This window comes from Spermophilus citellus, assembly GCF_964194105.1.
Source record: "Spermophilus citellus genome assembly, chromosome: 13".
Taxonomy (NCBI): Eukaryota; Metazoa; Chordata; class Mammalia; order Rodentia; family Sciuridae; genus Spermophilus; species Spermophilus citellus.
Window position 1 is genome coordinate 96,537,021 of NC_138193.1, and position 18,931 is coordinate 96,555,951.

The window sequence follows — 18,931 nt, forward strand, 5'->3', positions numbered from 1 at the left end:
TGGATATAGAGTGGGAGAAAGAACCTTGTGAAATTTGTGGGAAGCCACAGCATATCGCAGGAGCTAGAATTCTTCAGCAAACTGGAGCGAAGAGCCTCTGTGGTCAGCGGAGAGTAGGAAGCTGAGCCAACACCTGGGGCCTGTAACAGCTACAGACCTTGATGCCCTCCTCTAGGGAATGAAGACCCACGGAGTCGTTTGAAGCAGAAGAGCATCCGTTCAGACTTGTGTTTTCGGAGGATTCCATAGAGTATCATGTGAGGCTGGACGGAAAGGGAAACTGAGGCAGTGGGGAGCCCATAGCAGTGGTCCAGGTGAGTCAGAGGGGTTGCAAGGAAGTCAGCAGGTGTTATGAGGACAAAGGGAAGGAGTCGCATAGGCTACACCAAGAAACAGATCTGATGGTGTTTAACGACTGGCCAGATGATGGGGGTGAGATGCACAGTGGGGACTAGGTGAGGGAGGTAAACTGCCAAAGGTGCTGAATTTCAGGAGTCACTCTCAGGGTCGTGTAAATGCAACCCTGAACAAGAAGGAGTCAAGGAACCAGGCATTGGTGGTGCATGACTATAATCCTAGTGACTTAGGAGGCTGAGCCAGGAGGATTGCCAAGTTTCAGGCCAGCCTCAACAACTTAGACCCTGTCTCAAAAAAATAATAAAATAAAAAAGGACTGGGAGGCTGGGGTTGTAGCTCAGTGGTAGAGTGCTTGCCTAGCATGTGTGACACATTTGATTTGATCCTCAACACTGCATAAAAATAAATAAATAAAGGTATTATGTCCATCTATAACTAAAATAAAAAAAAATTATTAAAAAAGAGGACTGGGAATATAGCTCAGTAGTACAGCATTCCTGGGTTCAAGTTCCTAGTACTACAAACAAACAAAAAGAAGGCATCAAGAGCTAGGGTTGTGGCTTAGAGGTAGAGCACTTGCCTAGCATGCGTGAAGCCCTGGGTTCAATCCTCAGCACCACATAAAGTAAAATGAAGACATTGTGTCCACCTATAACTAATAAATAAATAAATACTAATAATAAATAAATAAATAAGGCATCAAGATGAGTTATGTCAGTGATGTGGTGATGGGTAGATGGTGAGACCATTAACCAGGGGCACAGGTGGCTGTGGTGTGGCAGTAAGGACAGCTGGCATTCGAGAGCCCCTTCCTTTCTCCTTGGCCTCAGAGAATATGCAGGCTGATGTCCTCGTGCTTCTCTGACTGGCCCAGTTCAAGCGTCTGACCTTCCCAAAGCATCCCTTAACCCATCTTCTGCTCTGTCCTCAGGGATGGGGCTCTCACAGGTGGCTGCCTACTTCCTCAGTCTGACAGCAACCTCTGCTTTGAGAGCCCTCAGGAGGTCAGCTGGTTCCACTGGGAAAAATTCCAGTGGGTAGACAGCCAATTTCTTCTGGTGGCTCAAGGTGATTTCAACCTTCCGGGAAGTCTGCGATGAAATCAGAGGACAGCTGGCTGCCCTGGGACAGCACCCTCTTATTGGCAGTAGTGACAGTGCATTTTATGGAGTCATGATTTATACAAATCCATTATTAATTCAGCTTCCAGTTCCAGAAATACCTCCTGTAGGCCTGTGCCAAGCACTCGTTGGGACATTTTGCTCTCAGTGAGACTGGGATGTGGGTTCAAATCTCACCTGCATTACCTCAGGCTGGTTGTTCTCAACATCTTCACTTGTTAAATAAGTAGAGGAATAGTCAGTCCCCTTAGAAGATGATGGAGATCACGGCTGTTAAGGGCTTAGTTGAGCACCTACATAGTGCTTTCCTTACATCGGAGCCATTCTGGAATGAACGTGGCGTGGTTCCAACACTATAGACAGGAACTCAGTAGAGTAACTCGCCCGTGGCTTCCAGCCTCGTGGGTAGAGCCCAAGTCTTTCAAGCTGTCTCCAAAGCACTCCCTGCCTCTGGGGCCCCATTTTGCTGCCTGTTGCTGCAGAATCTCTCCCTGGGATTTTGTTTCTACTTTCCACATCAAAGATGAGACCCTTTCTTCCTGTCCATGGAGAGAGCTGTCTTTCTGAGTCAGGAGCCACTTAGTGCAAGGGCTGGGCTGCCCAGTGACTCGCTTTTATCTCCCCCTCCTGAATACCACGTGGGGCCTGGTTGCCACCTACCCTCCTTGCAGGCTCTGTGAACCAATCTTCATTCTGTATCCAAAGCAAATAGATCAGGTGCCCTGTATTCCCTGAGGGGCTCCCTCTCTTTGCCTCCCTAATGGTCTTGTCAACAATGGGAGCCTTGTGCTGGGGCTCAAGAAGCTGGAGGGGAAAACTCTATTCTCATTGAGGTCCACAAGGCCCTGTCTTGGACACATCTTGTGTTCACTCCTAGAAGGATTACATAGCAGGAAAGAATAATATCTGAGCTGAGGATGCTGTGGCCCCTTGCAAAGCCTATCTCTGAACCTCTCTGTGTCCTCAGGCCATGGAGAGCAAGCTGCTTATCGGTGGCAGAAACATTATGGATCACACCAATGAACAGCAGAAGATGTTGGAACTGAAGAGGCAGGAGATTGCTGAACAGGTAGGGTGACCCATCTTCAGGGCCCCTTGGGGTACATGTCCTTGAGGTAATGCCTGGGGTTTGGAGGTGAGTTCATACACTGTAATGCTCTAAGGTCCCTGGAAAATAGAGTGCTGAGAATCTAAGACATGCCACTCCGGGTCTCGTGGGTCTGCCAGCCAGAGGTCTTCGGGGCACTGCTAGCAGGTAGATGAGAAGTGGAGGACTCTATGATGTCAGCTTCCACAAGGAAATTGGAAGGAACTCCTGGACCTTCCACAAGGCTGAGTTCATTGCCAACTGTGTACCATTTCCTAAGTCCTCAAGAAGCACAATTTGTTGGTTACCAGTCAATAGTGACACTATGTAGGACAAGTGAGAGATGGCTTGGAAGTCAGTGTGATTGGCATCTGTGTATGTGGGTAATACCCCTGGAGTAGGCCAGCTATTAGGGCTGGGGTTTCCATCCACTGGGGGCAGTACCTGCAAAGGCATGGCCATGGCAGCTGAGGAGACCTCGATGTCCACTGCTCCATGGGTGGGAACAGTGGACATGGGTCGTAGAATGTCCCCTTTTCCCTCCTGGCACTCGGGGTTATGGTGAAGTCAGGTTCCATGACAGAATGAGCCAGTCCCCTGAGCTTCCTTGGCCCTTGCCCAGGACATGCTGTCCCACTGAAGTCCCCTTGCCCTTCCTTGGCCTAGAAACGTCGTGAACGCGAAATGCAGCAGGAGATGATGCTCCGAGATGAGGAGACCATGGAGCTCCGGGGTACTTACACCTCCCTGCAGCAGGAGGTGGAGGTCAAAACCAAGAAACTCAAGAAGGTGAGATGCTGTAGCAGGATGGATCAAGATGTGCTGAGAGGGCTGGGACTGTAGCTCAGTGGTAGAGTGCCTGCCTTGCACATGTGAGGAACTGGGTTCAATCCTCAGCACCACATAACAATAAGTAAATAAATAAAGATATTGTGTCCATCTACAACTAAAAAACTATTAAAAAAAAAAAAAAAAGATGTGCTGAGGGCCCAAGAGCCTCTGCCCAAGACAGTCACCTGCCCAAGGGGTGGTGCTTCAAGGAGTCCTCCCACTTTTACATGAACTACTGAACCCTGAGCTGTATAGCCTGGGCCAGTGGAGTGAGGAGCAGGGAGGAGACAGGAGTCTGGCGTGGGGTGGAATAGATACTTTTCTCCTGGACCAAGTTGTTGGGGAGGGTTCATAGGCTGTAAGCTGTCACTTTTAGTCTCCAGTGTGCCATACTCAGAGTCCTTGGTAACATCCTCCCTTACAATGTCATCAGAGAATCAGTTTGGATAGCTGGATCTGGAGAAGGACTAGAGAGCGTAAAGAGACCTGAGAAAGAATTAAGCCTGTGGAAGCCTAGAAAGGGAGCCAAGGCCCTTTATACCATGTCAAGTGATAAGAATCTCTGGTCACCAGGATCTTTCAAAGTTCATGGCAGGGGAAAGATGTGTACATAAGATGGAGGTCTAGGGCAAGAAGTAGCAAACTCCTGCTTGGATTCTGGGAAGCACTTGGGAGCTCCCAGGGTTTTTGATGTGGCTGTCCCAGAGCTGGCCAGGAGAGGCCTAGCCACACCACTACCTGGGAAGTTGTCATGGACATGCTCAGTGGCTTAGGAATGGAACATGAGGGCCAATGCCAACCCCCACATCCTGCTGCCACTTTTGGGAATCCCTGGAAAGTGGGAACCAGTCACCTTCTCAACTTGCTCAGCTTCCAACCCAACCCTGGTTCTCCAATGAGATGGGGTCCTAGCTCTTCTATTGATTAATTGTGTGACCTTTTTGCTAGTCTGTGCCTCAGCTTCCTCCTCAATTCAAAAGAGGTTGTTAGACCAAAAGGTCCCTCAGGTTTCCAATGTGAACATTCCATGATGCTTAAAGCAGCTAAGAAAGCGCAGGGAATCACGGCAGTCTTCAGCAAAGGGACACACAAAGGCCCTTTAAATAGCCCGTCTGATTCACGGGAATGAGGCAGCACCGGGAAGTGAGCAGGTGGGTCCTGAGCCAGCAGCCCTCAGGGCCAGGCTGGGTGACTGGGGCGTCACTGCCACACTGGGCAGCTTCTGAGTTGTAACTGTCCCCAACCAGCTCTACGCCAAGCTGCAGGCGGTGAAGGCGGAGATCCAGGACCAACATGACGAGTACATCCGCGTGCGGCAGGACCTGGAGGAGGCGCAGAACGAGCAGACCCGGGAACTCAAGCTCAAGTAGGGCCGGGTCCTTTTCTGCCCCCAGGTCTCCACAGCCACCCTCATCCCCAGGGTCTCCCTGACCCTTCTTCCCTAAGGCCTAGTCTGACCGTCTGCTTAACCATGATTCCATGTCTCAGGAATAGACCGTGTTTGACGCAGGACAGGCCTAATAATTCTGGAGTTTTCTTCTACTTCCTCAGTTTGATTTTTTGGGAGGTGGGGGTGGGGAGCCCTGTTACCATTGAGCTATATCCCCAGCCCTTTTTTAAAATTTTTATTTTGAGACAGGGTCTCGCTGAATGTCCCAGGTTAACCTTGAACTTGTGATCTTCCTGCCTCCATCTCCCTCTTAGTTGGGGTTACAGGCGTGCATGCCAGGACTCAGTTTGAATTTGAGGACAGCCCCCACCCCGCAGCCGTGTGGCATGCTAGTGCTGGTCAAGAGTAACCCTAAAGTCTCTGGGCCCACAGTCTTTGTATTAGAAGCGGTAGTTTTCAAGCTTCATTTTATTCTGGGGGGATTGGAGGGATTCCTATTCCCCCACCTTGGGTTTTGCGCGTGTGCACACACGCGCGCACACACACCGCAGTTCCCTCTGCCTCTTGATTTATTGCTTCTAATCCTTCAGCCTTTCCAGCACCACGGGCACTCTCCCTGACCCCATTTCTCATCTCTTCCTTACTCCAACTCCCAGGTACCTAATAATCGAGAACTTCATTCCCCCTGAGGAGAAGAACAAGATCATGAACCGGCTCTTCCTGGACTGTGAGGAGGAACAGTGGAAGTTCCAGCCGCTGGTGCCAGCTGGAGTGTGAGTCTCCAGCCCTTTGTCTGGGCCCAAGGCCTTGCAAGCTCCTTCTAGGTTGTGGGTGGTGAGAGGCTTGAGGCCCCACCTGCTGGTAACAGATGTTCTAGGACTTGGGAAGGGATAAGTGGGATTCAGAGGGACCATGGATTTCTTACAACCTGATTTATTGGGGTCTCCCTCCATGAAGGAAGTGTATTAAAAAAAAAAAAGTCTTATTAGCCATGAGCCTGGCCTGAGATGCAAAAATGCAAAAGCCACCTGCAAGAGGCCTGCCAGGGAGGGGAGAGGGACCTCTGGCTTCTTGAGAGTCCCAGTGAGGCTAACTAACATCTGTTCACTTATGGTGAATACTCATTTGTCAGGTGCCAGAAATAGCAACAACAGTTAATATTTGCCCATCCCTGCTGTGTCCTGCACCTGCAAGACTGCAGACAGAAGATAAATCAGACACAGTCTGAGCTCATAGTCCAGTGGGAAATATAGAGAAGTAATCAGATCATGACATGATAGAGGCATGATTCAGTCTTCACAGCCTCACTCAACTGGGTGATTCAGCATTTCCACCTGTTTCCATCTCCTAGTGCTTAGGTGCAGCTGCGTCCATTAGCTGGGTATGTAGCGCCCTCTGCTGGTATCTGGGAAGAACAAGGCTGAATATCAAAGCCTAACAGGGTGACCAAGCTGGACTGCCCTCCCTTCCTTGCAAATCTGTGTAAAGCAATGAAGGGACAGCACTTCCCTGTATTTGCTCTCTCTATCCTAGGAATATTACTTCCAGGAAGGGCAGGAATCTCCCTAGAGCTGGGTGGGAAGTTAGCAAATGTCTGTAGCTTCTCACTGGAGCATCTGATGTCTACTTGATCTCTCTGCTTTCTGAAGGGCTGGTCCAACTTGTGCAGTTGTAAATGCCAAAGTCATGAGTGGGTTGCTAAGTAGATCATGTACCCCTCTAATACAGAGGCTCTCAACCCTGGACACAGATAGAATTATGTGTGAGTTGGGCTCCAAAGAGTTTAATTTAAACCCACCCCCCCACCGCCTTTAAAGTTTCCAGGTGATTCTGCAATGAAGCCAGGTTCAAAAATCATTACTCTAGGACTATTTTCTGGAGGCAGATGCTGATGAGGCTTCTGCTTTATAAGGTTATTTTGTACTTAGAGAAGTTCTTGAGTCGAAGATTTGCAGATGGAAGGTTTTTTTTGTTTTTTGTTTTTGTTCTGGTATCAGGGATTCAACCCAAGGGCATTTAACCACTGAGCCACATCCCCAGCCCTTTTGATTTTTTGAGACAGGGTCTCACTAAGTTACTTAGGCAACTTGCTAAGTTGCTGAGCTGGCCTTAAATTTGTAACCTCCTGCCTCAGCCTCTCAAGTCACTGGGATTACAAATTGTACCATCACGTCCAGCAAGAATTTCTTAATTTTTTGATGTAGTCATGTTATCAAAGTTCTCAACTACAGATGGGGTGAGAGAAGCTTTGAGAATGCAATTGTTTTAAATGTATATATTTTTTTCTAGTTGTAGATGGACACAATATCTTTATTTATTTATTTTTATGTAGTGCTGAAGATCAAACCCAGTACCTCACCTGTGAGGGGCAAGTGCTCTACCACTAGGCCACAACCCAAGCCCTAGAAGGCATGTTTTTTAACTTCTTATTCTGGAACATAAGAATTGGAAGAAGAGTGCCAAGAATTCCCTTATACTGTGCACCAAATTTTTAACACTTTGACATCTTATTTTAGTTCCCTCTGTCTCCCCCGACCCTAGTCATTTGTGATTTAGTTGCAAACATTCTAACCCTTTACTTGTATTTTCTAAGAACAAGGACATTCTCTTACATAACCAAAGTACAATCACCAATTTCAGGTTTTCCTCCATCTCCACCTGAGGTTATGTATTTTGTTTAATTATTATGCCTTGTTAGTTTCTTTTAATCTGGAACTGAGGGTTTTGATTTGAGGTTTTTTTTTTTAAAGCGAGAGAGAGAGAGAGAGAGAGAGATATTTTTTTTAATATTTATTTTTTAGTTTTTCAGCGGACACATCTTTGTTTGTATGTGGTGCTGAGGATCGAACCCAGTGCCCCGTGCATGCCAGGCAAGCGCATTACCGCTTGAGCCATATCCCCAGCTCTACATCCCAGCCTTTTTTATTTTTTATTTTGAGACAGGGTCTTACTATATTGATTAGGACCTTGATAAGTTGCTGAAGCTGGCCTTGAACTTGCAATGCTCCCAAGTTGCTGGAATTATAGGTGTGCACCCAGCACCTGGCAAGAAAGGAGTTTTCTTTGCTATTGGGAAACCTGCAAATTCTGGTCATTCCTCAAAAACTTCTTTCTTTAGTTCACCTCTATAGTGTTTTCCAGTACCAAACAGATGCCCTTTAATTTAAATCTGCATATCTCCCCTGTCTATATTTACAGGTTTGTGCTGGCAACTCTTCTAGATGAATTCCAATTGGACTGTGTTCCTGGAAAATTTTGTATTGATAATTTAAAGATATAATTATACAATTTTCGTAATTCTGGATAAGTATATTCACAATCTAACCATGCTATTTTATATAGAACAAATATATACTTGCTCAGAATAGACAGTATATGTTTTGTACAGAAAACATACAAAATATATCTGGGTAAAGATAAAATATATAAAGCAGTGTTCTCTACTGCAGCTAAATACAGATTATATGAATAGTTAGTACAGATTACTTTAAAAAAAAACTTCAAGAAATAAATTAGTTTGAAAACATTTATCAAGCTGGGCTTGGTGGTGCATGCCTATAATCCTAGTGAATTAGGAGGCTGAGACAGGAAGATCACAAGTTTGAAGCCAGCCTCAGCGACTTAGACCCTTTCTCAAAAAAAAAAAAAAAAAAAAAGGCCTGGGGATGTGGCTCAGTGGTAAAGTGCCCTTGGGTTCATTCCCCAGTACCAAAAATATGAAATCAAAAGGCAAATAAAAATGGAGCTAGGGATTTTTATATGAAACAAGTTTTTTAAATTACTCTTTTTTTAAAGCAGTGGTGGTTAGAATAAAGTAAAAACAATTCATCATAATTGCAATCCCACTGAGATTGTGACTCAGCAAGGGGCGGAGGGGCAGCCTGGGATGGAGCAGGGAGTTGGCAGCCTGGATCTCTAAGACTATCGCCTCAAGTCCCTCATTTCCCAGTGGAAGGTTGAAGGTAGAGAAGGTCCTTGAATATGGCTTTCCTCATTTCTGGGAGCTCTGGGATCTGAGTATATCCCCTTCCAGAGAAAAAGATGCTTTCCTTCAGTGTTGGCTCCCACCATTTGCAACATAACTAAATCAGGACTCAAAAAAAAAAAAAAAAAAAAAAAACAACTAACAGAAAAGCTCTTTCTCCCCAAAGCATATTTAACTAATCAGGGCATTGTTCCATTTGCTCAATAAGTGTGGGATATTTTGCTTTCCTGGGGCCTGTGCTATTCCAGGGATGAGAACACTAAATCTGCTTGAACTGAGAAGAAAAGACATTGTTTGAAAGAAATTACCTAAGGTTGTATTGTCCCTTTAGAAAGCTTTTGTTGGAAAAGCATTTTCCCTCCTCCTCCTGGAGCCACAAGCAAGCATGGACTCCACCCATGTCTTGGGAACAGGGAGTCAATGTTAGGCAACCCTTGAGACATGCCTGTGTCTACTTATTTTGGAAGTTAATCCATTTCTCCTTTTTCTCCACTATCTCTCTGTAGCCATTGGTTGATAACATAATCACAGGTGAGGTACCTTGCACAATCACAATTTTGTATTAAAGTTGCCTTCAAAAAGCATTTTTGCAACCAACTCCAGCAATAGCTATTTTACAAATATGATCTTTTATTTTTATTTTCTCATAATTGCCTTTATTTTGAATTGAATTTATATAAAGTTCTCCTCTAAGAGTTATATATTTGATTGATAATGTCCATAGCCCATGATTTAGGATTCACAAAATTTTATTGTAACTTGAGTATTTTGGCCTCTGTATCCAAATCCACCCGAGATTCTGGGTTTTGTTTTTGTTTTTGTGCTGGGGGCTGAACCCAGGGCCTCATGCATGACAGACAAGCACTCTACCACTGAGCTGCACCCCCAGCCCCCAGCCTAGGTTCTTTACAAATCCACCATGGTACAGGATGGGACTGGACTTTGGATTTGGAACATTCTGAACTCTAGTCCCTGCTCTGCCACTTATGGCCTTAAGAAAGTGTTTAAGGCTGAGTATGTGACACCTGCCTGTAATCCCAACAACTCAGGAGACTGAGACAGGAGGATATCCAGTATGAGGCCAGTCTGGGCAATTTATTGAAACTGTCTCAAAATTTAAAAAGGGCTGGAGGTATTAGCTTAGTGATAGGGTGCTTGCCTAGCATGTACTAAGCCCTGAATTCAATCCCCAGTATCACACACACATACATACACAAAGTTTTTTTTTAAATATTATTTTTAGTTGTAGTTGGACACAATACCTTTATTTTATTTATTTATTTATATTTTTTTAAATAGAGAATTTTTTAATATTTATTTTTTAGTTTTCGGCAGACACAACATCTTTTATTTTATTTTTATGTGGTGCTGAGGATCAAACCCAGGGCTTCTCATGTGCTAGGTGAGCACTCTACTGTTCAACCACAATCCCAGCCCACAGGATTCTATTTTTTTTTTTTTGAAAAAAGTGATGAGCGAATGATGACTGATGCTATTATTAATGATGTCATTAATAATACTGATGATCTTAAGTTATATAATAATTATGATTCCCAACCTATTTTAATGCACCTGTGTCACATTTCATTGACATATTCACAGACTTGAAAACTTGGAACTTAATGGGTTAAAGAGAGAACAGTCCTTGTTCTCAACAGAAGGGAAGAAAGTCAAACTGGTTTCATCACAGAGGCAACATTTGCCCTAGTAAGAACATTCTTAGCTCTGCATGGAGTCTCCTAGACTTCTGGGAAAACTGAAGGGAATCTGAAACAGGGGAAGTCACCTGTCCCTGGCAGGGCTGGCACAGTGAGCAGAAGGGGAAAGAGGAGACTGAGAGTTCAGACTCACAGGGCACTGCAGCAAGGTGGACAGGTAAGCTGCAGGGACGGAGTGACCAGATCACAGAAAACCAAATTTGCTGTGTTGGGTACACATGGAGGACCTACAAGAGAAAACACCCAATGATGTTGGACGCTTGTTTTCTGAACGGGAGAAAAGGTGATCAGACAGAGTCAGCAAAACGAAATGGAGCTGAGATTTGATGTTTTTTTTTAATATTAGAGGAAAAAAATTGTGATTGCAGGGCTATGAAGAGGGGTCCTATGAGAACTCTTGGGATCAGCCAAGCAGATGATAACTGTTGTGGGTCTCTGTTCAGAAAGGTGGATAAATGCAGTGTCAGGCCCCTAGCTCTGGGCTGTCAGCCACAACCCTCCTACTAGAGGGATCAATCATGAAAGCAGGCCTGGGGCAGAAGAGGGATTAGATGGGAAATTTGGTGTCCCAATTACGGAATCCCTTCCCCCAACTCTTCCTTCCTTGCGTGCCACCCAGAATAGCCCTGGCATGTTTATTAGGTCAGGCTGCCAATTCCCACTGACCCAATGTTTGCCCAGCTCTGCCCCTCTGTCCTGTTCCCAGAGCCTGGGCTTGCAAAGGCCCTCTTTGGCCCCAGACTGTCCTGAATGCACTCCGGAAAGACAGTACACCATCATAAAAAGGGTACTTCAGCAGGTTCAGATTCCTAAGGTCCTTAATTATATGACCTTGGACACAAAACACTATCTTTTTGAGCTGTCTCACTGCCTGCCCTACGCACACTGAGGAACTTGTTGTAAAGCTCAGATGAGATGAGTAGACACACCTGGGGTTGTGGTTCAGCAGTAGAGTGTTCACCTAGCACATGTGAGGCCCTGGGTTTGATCCTCAGCACCACATAAAAATAAATAAATAAAATAAAGGTATTGTGTCCAACTACAACTAAAAATAATATTAAAAAAAAACTTTGTGTGTGTGTGTGTGTGTGTGTGAGAGAGAGAGAGAGAGATACTGGATATTGAATTCAGGGCTTAGTACATGCTAGGCAAGCACCCTATCACTAAGCTAATACATATAGCCCTTTTTAAATTTTATTTTGAGACAGACAAAATTATTTTCCAGACTTTCCCACTCTTCCTCATGGAGTCAGTGCTGCTTACTTACCACCTGCACCCATCACAAAACTATCTTCTTGCTGCCACTGTCACTGATGCTGCCTCTGTCCACGTGCCTAGCCTCTGCACATCCTGTAGCATCCCAGCAGCAAAGTGAAGTGGGGCTTCTAGAACCTTGCCTTACCTGTTTTTTTTTTTTTAATTTTTTTGGAGGTTGTAGATGGACACAATACCTTCATCTTATTTATTTATTTTTATATGGTGCTGAGGATCGAACCCAGGGCCTCCCACGTGCCAGCCAAGTGCTCTACCACTGAGCCACAACCCCAGCCCCCTTACCTGGTTTTTATCTATAAAGAAGTTCAGCAGGGACTCCTAAGTGGGGTCCAGCACTCTTATAAATGGAACCACAAGAATGCTGCTTCTTGGGCTGGGGTTGTGGCTCAGCAGTGGAGCACTTGCCCAGCATGTGTGAGGCATTGGGTTCGATCCTCAGCACCACATAAAAATAAATACAGGTTTCCATCTATTACTGACAAAAAAAAAAAAAAAAGAAGAATGCTGCTTTTTGCCCCTGCGCAGAAGGGAGGCACTGTTCTGTAGCCTCTCTGCACAGCTTATTTTATGCAAGGACAGAATGTCCTATCTAAATTGCTCTGCCCATCTGCTCTCCTGCCTCCCAATTGGTAGTCTTTTGAATTTTTTTTTTTTTTTTTGGTACTGAATGTTGAACTCGGGGGCTCACGACCACTGAGCCCCATCCCCAGACCTATGTTGTATTTTATTTAGGGACAGGGTCTCACTGAATTGCTTAGCGCCTCGCTTTTGCTGACGCTGGCTTTGAACTTGCGATCCACCTGTCTCAGCCTCCTGAACTGCTGGGATTATAGATGTGTGCCACCACACCCAGCTGCCTTTTGAATTTTTTATTACTCATTTCATTTCATTTGTATCCCTACTTGAAATTAGCAAGTGGAATTGAGAATTAATAACAGTCACAGACACCATGTGTGCGTTGCCCTTAAACTGTGCTAAGTGCTTGTTTAATCTCAGCAATTCTGTATGATGAGGATGACATATCAGAGACTCAGAGATCATAAGACACTTTCCATGGTGACAGAGCTTTATTTGGCAGAGCCAGCATTTAAACCCGTGTCTGTCTTATTCCAAAACCTGTGTTTTAAAATTTATTTATTTATTTATTTATTGTTGTTGTTATTATTATTATTATTATTATTATTATTATTATTATTATTATTTTGGTACCAGGTATTGAACTTGGGCACTCAGCTACTGAGCCACATCCCATTCCCAGCCCTATTTGTGTGTGTGTGTGTGTGTGTGTGTGTGTGTGTGTGTGGTGCTGGGGGCATTGAACCCTGGGCCTTCTTCAAGGCAAGCATTCTACCCTCTGAGCTATATCCCCAGCCCTGCCAGCCCTATTTTGTATTTTATTTAGAGACAGGGTCTCACAGAGTTGCTTAGTGCCTCGCTGTTGCTGAAGCTGGCTTTGAACTCACAATCCTCCTGTCTCAGCTTCCTGAGCTGCTTGGGGTTACAGGCATGCACTGACTATCTATTTTATTTTTGAGACAGGGTCTTGCTTTATTGCCCAGACTGACCTCAGACTCGAGATTCCCTGCCTCAGCTTTCTAAGTAGCTGGGATTATAGGCGTGTGCCACTGCACTTGGCTCCTTTTCTTTTTAAAAAAGGAAATAAATGACTTTCTTGTTTTCTTTTTGTGTTTGTTTGCTTGAGATAATTAAAAGTAATACATGAGCCTTGGGTGTGGCATGGTGGTATATACCTTTAATTCCAGTTACTTAGGACACTGAGGCAGAAGGGTTGCAAATTCAAGGCCAGCCTGGGCAACTTAACAAGACCCTGCCTGAAAAGGGGTAGAGCACTCCTGGTTCAATCCCTAGCACCCCCCACCCCCTCAAAAGTAATACATTATACTCATAATATTGCTGAAAGTAAAATACCTGACATACCCTAACTTGGTTAGAATATAGAGTAATGGAAAGTTTTATAGGTATAACAACTTGAAAAGCAATTTGGCAATATCTAGTAAAATTGAAAATGCACATATTCTACAATGCAACAACTCCATTCCTGAGTATATGTCCCAGGGAAGATGTTGACTGTGTACATGGAGCACAGTGTTTAAGCCATATTTAATAGCTGAAAAAAAAAAACAACCTCAATACCCATCAACAAGAGTTGGTGCACACACACATATGTGCCCACACAAGATGCTATACTGAAACTTTAATGCACAATATAGCATTGTGGTTAAAGTGATAATCTAGAGCTGCACACTGAGAACAAATAAGGTGCAGTTCATACACCAGACAGCTCAAGATTTAGAAATAGGCGTACAAGTAACACACATTGTGTATGAATACTTACATATAAAAATAAGGGGGCTGGGGATGTGGCTCAAGCGGTAGCGCGCTCGCCTTGCATGCGTGCGGCCCGGGTTCGATCCTCAGCACCACATACCAACAAAGATGTTGTGTCCGCCAAGAACTAAAAAATAAATATTAAAAATTCTCTCTCTCTCTCTCTCTCTCTCTCTCTCTCTCTCTCTCTCTCTCTCTCTCCCTCTCCCCCCTCTCTCTCTCTCTTTAAAAAAAAATAAGTGTAAAACCATGCATGACATTGATAAGCACCCAGCTCAAGAGAGTGATAACTCTGGGGGAGGCGGGGAAATGGGAAGCTTAAAAACTGTATTTTAAGCTGGGTGCAGTGGCTCATATCTGTGATTTCAGTAGCTAGGGAGGATTCTGAATTTAAATCCAGCCTCACCAATTTAGTGAGGCCCCAAGCAACTCAGTGAGACCCTGTCTCTAAATATATTAAAAAGTGGGGGGGGGGGGCTGGGGATGTGGCTCAGTGGTTAAGTACCTGGGTTCAATCCTTAGTACCAAAATAAATAAATAGCTGTATTTTATTTCTCTAAAAGAGATTTGATATAACGAATGTTAAGATTGGACAAAGCTGGATAGTAGGCATACAGATATCTACTATTTCCTATGTTTTTCTAAATGTTTGAAATAATTTAATTGATATAAAGTTATACATATTCATTGCAAAGGTTTTCAAGTATGCCAAAGGGCATAACGAAGGTGTTAGCAGTATAGCTCACTAGTAGCTCTGAGTTTGATCCCCAGAACAGCAAAGGAAAAAAAGCCATGAAGAAAATAAATATCACCCATAACAACACAATCCAAAGATAATGTACGTTAACATTCTATTAAATATTCCCTAAGCATAAAACAAAAACTTAATCTTTTTTACTTAACATATTGTAGAAATCTTTTTTTTGAGTGTGTGTAGTATTGGGGTTTGAACTCAGGGCCCTGCATATGTTAGGTAAATTGAGCTATTTTTTTTTCCTGCTCTGCAGTAGGTCTCAATAAATTGTCCAGGCTGGCCTTGGACTCGCCATCCTGCCTCAGCCACCTGACGCATGACATTACAGGCATATACCACCACACCAGGCTACACACAAAAAATTTAAAGACTATATAATATTCCTTCATATAGATGAATAATAAACCCTACATACAAATTTTTGCCCCTATTCCTGATTATTTCCTTAGGGAGATTCCTAGGAGTGGGAATTTTGGTTGAAGAAAGTATACTTTTTAAAAGTATAAAAGCTTGGGCTGGAGATGTGGCTCAAGCGGTAGCGCGATCGCCTGTCATGCGTGCGGCCCGGGTTCGATCCTCAGCACCACATACAGACAAAGATGTTGTGTCCGCCGAGAACTAAAAAATAAATATTAAAAATTCTCTCTCTCTCTCTCTCCTCTCTCTCTCTCTCTTTAAAAAAAAAAAAGTATAAAAGCTTAAAAACTGTAAGCCTGTTTTGTTTTGCTTTTAAACAAATGCTTTGTATAGTTCATGCATCATAAAAATAACCATTTTAAAGTATATGGTTAGGTTAGGAATGTAGCTTAGTTGGTAGAGTGCTTGTCTCTCATGCACAAGGCCCTGGGTTCAGTCCCCAGCATCACAAAATAATAGTAATAAGTAAAGTATACATTTGATCCCAGTGTAGTGGCACATGCCTATAATCCTGGAAATTCAGAAGACTAAAGTAGGAGGTTCAAGGCCAGCCTGAGCAACTTAGCAAGACCCTGTCTCAAAATTAAAAACAAAAATTTTTAAAGGGCTGGGGATTTAACTCAGTGTTAGAGCACCCCTGGGTTCAATTACCAATATCAAATAAATAAATAAAAATGCAATTGAGTGGATTTTTGTATATTCAGAATTGTACAATTCTCACCACTATCTAATTATAGAACATTTTCATCACTCCAAAAAGAAACCCCAGACCCATTAGCAGTCACTCATTCTATGTAGCCTTCCCAGTCCTAGTAAACTACTAATCCACCTTCTGTCTCTATGGATATGCCTATTCCAGATGTGGAACTGTATGATAGGTGGTCTTTGACTGGTGTCTTTCACTTGGCAAAGTGTTTTCTTCAAGTTTTGTCCATGTCCTACCATGTATCGGTACTTTGTTCCTTTTTTACCAATGAGTAATATAGCATTCTGTGGGCATGCCATATTTTGTTTGTCCATTCATCAGTTGATGTGTATTTGGGTTATTTCTGCTTTGCGTATTTATGTTTGTTGTCCTGGGGACTGAACGCAGGCACGCTCTATCACGGAACGACACTCCCGACCCTATTTATTTACTTAAGACATGGTCTCACTAAGTTGCCCAGGCTGGCCTCAAACTTGCTAGGTCTCCTGCATCAGCCTCCCAAGTCACTGGGATTACAGGTATGCACCACTGTGCCAAACTTACTTTTGGACTATTAGAAATAATGCTGCTATGATCATTTGTGTTCATGTTTTTTGGGGGAGGGGGAGGGCTGGGGATTGAACTCTCAGGGGCACTCAACCACTAAGCCCTATTTTGTATTTTATTTGGAGACAGGGTCTCACCGAGTTGCTTAGTATCTCACCATTGCTGAGGCTGGCTTTGAACCCACCATCCTCCTGTCTCAGCCTCCTGAGCTGCTGGGATTGTAGGCGTGTGGCACGGTGCCCGACTACATGTTTTCAGTTCTTTGGAGTATATGCTTAGTAGTGGAAGTTCTAGATTATATGTTTAACTTTTTTTTTTTTTTTTTTTTTTTGGTATTGGGATTAAACCCAAGAGTGCTAAACCACTGAGCTACCTCCCCAGCCCTTTTTAAATTTGAGACACAACCTCATTAAGTTGCTTAGGGCCTTGCTAAATTGCTGAGGCTGGCCTCAAATTTTTGCCCCTCCCACATCACTGGGATTATTTGTGCTACTGCACCCAGCACATGTTTTAACTTTTTGAGAAACTACTAAACTGTTAAATTTCCACCAACACATGTTATTGCCTCTTTTTAAATTATAGTCATCCTCATGGCATCTCATGTGGTTTTGATTTACATTTTGCTAGTGACTAATGATGTTGAACTTCTTTTCATGTACTCATCATATATTTGTGTGTGTGTGTGTGTGTGTGTTTTGGTGGTGGTACTAGGACTTGAACCCAGGGCCTCCAACATGCTAGGCAAGTGTTCTACCCACCAAGCCACACCCCAGCCCTTTTTTATTTTATTTTGAGGCAGGGTTTCACTAAATTGCCCAGCCTCCCAAGTAGCTGGGATTATAGGTGTGTACTACCCAGCTGGCTAGTTTTTAACCATTTTATTATGTATATCCTGTGAAGGGAAATGAAAGCAGAGCTATCAGTCATCAACAATTTTGTGTAGTGTATGAAATTAGTGTATAAATCTGAAAACTAAAATGAGACTGGATTTTCCTCTTCATTCCAGCCCTCAACCTTTTTTTTTTTTTTTTTTTTTTTGCTGCAGTACTGGGGATTGAACTCAGGGGTGCTCTACCACTGAGCTACATCCCCAGTTCCTTCTTTTTTTAAAGAATATTTTTAGGGGCTGGGGATGTGGCTCAAGCGCTAGCGCGCTCGCCTGGCATGCGTGCGGCCCGGGTTCGATCCTCAGCACCACATACAAACAAAGATGTTGTGTCCGCCAAAAACTAAATATTAAAAAAAATAAAATAAAGAATATTTTTAGTTGTAGATGGACAGAATACTTTATTTTACTTATTTAGTTTTATGTGGTGCTGAGGATCGAACCCAGTGCCTCACATGTACAAGGCAAGCTCTCTACCACTGAGCTACAACCCAGCTCCTCAGTCCCTTCTTATTTTTTATTTTGAGACAGGGTCTTGCGAAGTTGCCAAGGCTTGTACCACTGCACCTGGATAGCCCTTTTTACTGTGGAAAAAAAAATTAGAGCAACAATATTGAAGAAATATGTGCTTGTGTATACCAGGTATGGTGGCACACTCCTGTATTTCCACTTACTCAGGAGGCTGAAGCAGGAGGATCACAGTGCGTAGCTAGCCTCAGCAACTTAGTGAGAACCTGTCTCAAAATAAAAAATGAAATGGCCTGAGGATGTGATTCAGTGGTAAATGCCTCTGGGTTCTAACCATAGTATCCCACTCACCCGCCCACTCCACCAAAAAAAAAAATTATAATAATTGTAAGTTATCAGGTTGAAGTAGGAGCAGAATATTCCAAAACCTGCAATTGCAGGGTCTCCTGGCTACCAAGAATGATAATTAGTTCCTCATGATATTTGCCCTTTGTGTTAAAAGGAAATTCATTCTGATATCGCCTCTTCCCTACAGGAATAACAGCCAAATGAAGAAGCGGCCAACATCTGCAGTGGGCTACAAGAGGCCTATCAGCCAGTATGCTCGGGTTGCCATGGCAATGGGGTCCCACCCCAGGTATAGGGTAAGAAGCTGGGAAATAGAAATGGGGGATGTGGGGGAGAACCCAAGGAGAGGGGATGCTGACAACCTCTACTCCCTCAAAGTACCCATCACTCTTGCAATTCTCAAGATTGACTAAGTGCTGGTCACTGAGGCTGCTGTTCCCATCTGACATGATTCACCACAGGCTGAAAACATCATGTTTTTGGAGTTGGATGTGTCCCCTCCAGCTGTCTTTGAGATGGAATTCTCTCATGACCAAGAACAAGACCCTCGTGCGCTACACATGGAGCGGCTCATGAGGCTGGACAGCTTTCTAGAAAGACCTTCCACATCTAAAGTCCGAAAGTCCCGATCCTGGTCAGTACCACCATGGTCAGACTGAGTACTGGGAGGCAGGGGAACAGCATGGGCTGGTT

The 18,931-nt window shown here is 44.0% G+C and overlaps 1 protein-coding gene across 1 annotated transcript in view; it reads left to right on the top strand.

Moving 5' to 3' along the window:
• Positions 1 to 18,931, top strand: part of KIF3C (kinesin family member 3C) — a 42,100-nt gene that overhangs the window by 18,497 nt on the left and 4,672 nt on the right. The window contains exons 2-7 of the mRNA XM_081264102.1: positions 2,446 to 2,547; positions 3,232 to 3,354; positions 4,644 to 4,762; positions 5,443 to 5,559; positions 18,426 to 18,534; positions 18,700 to 18,872. Of these exons, the coding sequence (XP_081120228.1) occupies positions 2,446 to 2,547; positions 3,232 to 3,354; positions 4,644 to 4,762; positions 5,443 to 5,559; positions 18,426 to 18,534; positions 18,700 to 18,872 (743 nt within the window). The remainder of the gene's footprint in view (positions 1 to 2,445; positions 2,548 to 3,231; positions 3,355 to 4,643; positions 4,763 to 5,442; positions 5,560 to 18,425; positions 18,535 to 18,699; positions 18,873 to 18,931) is intronic.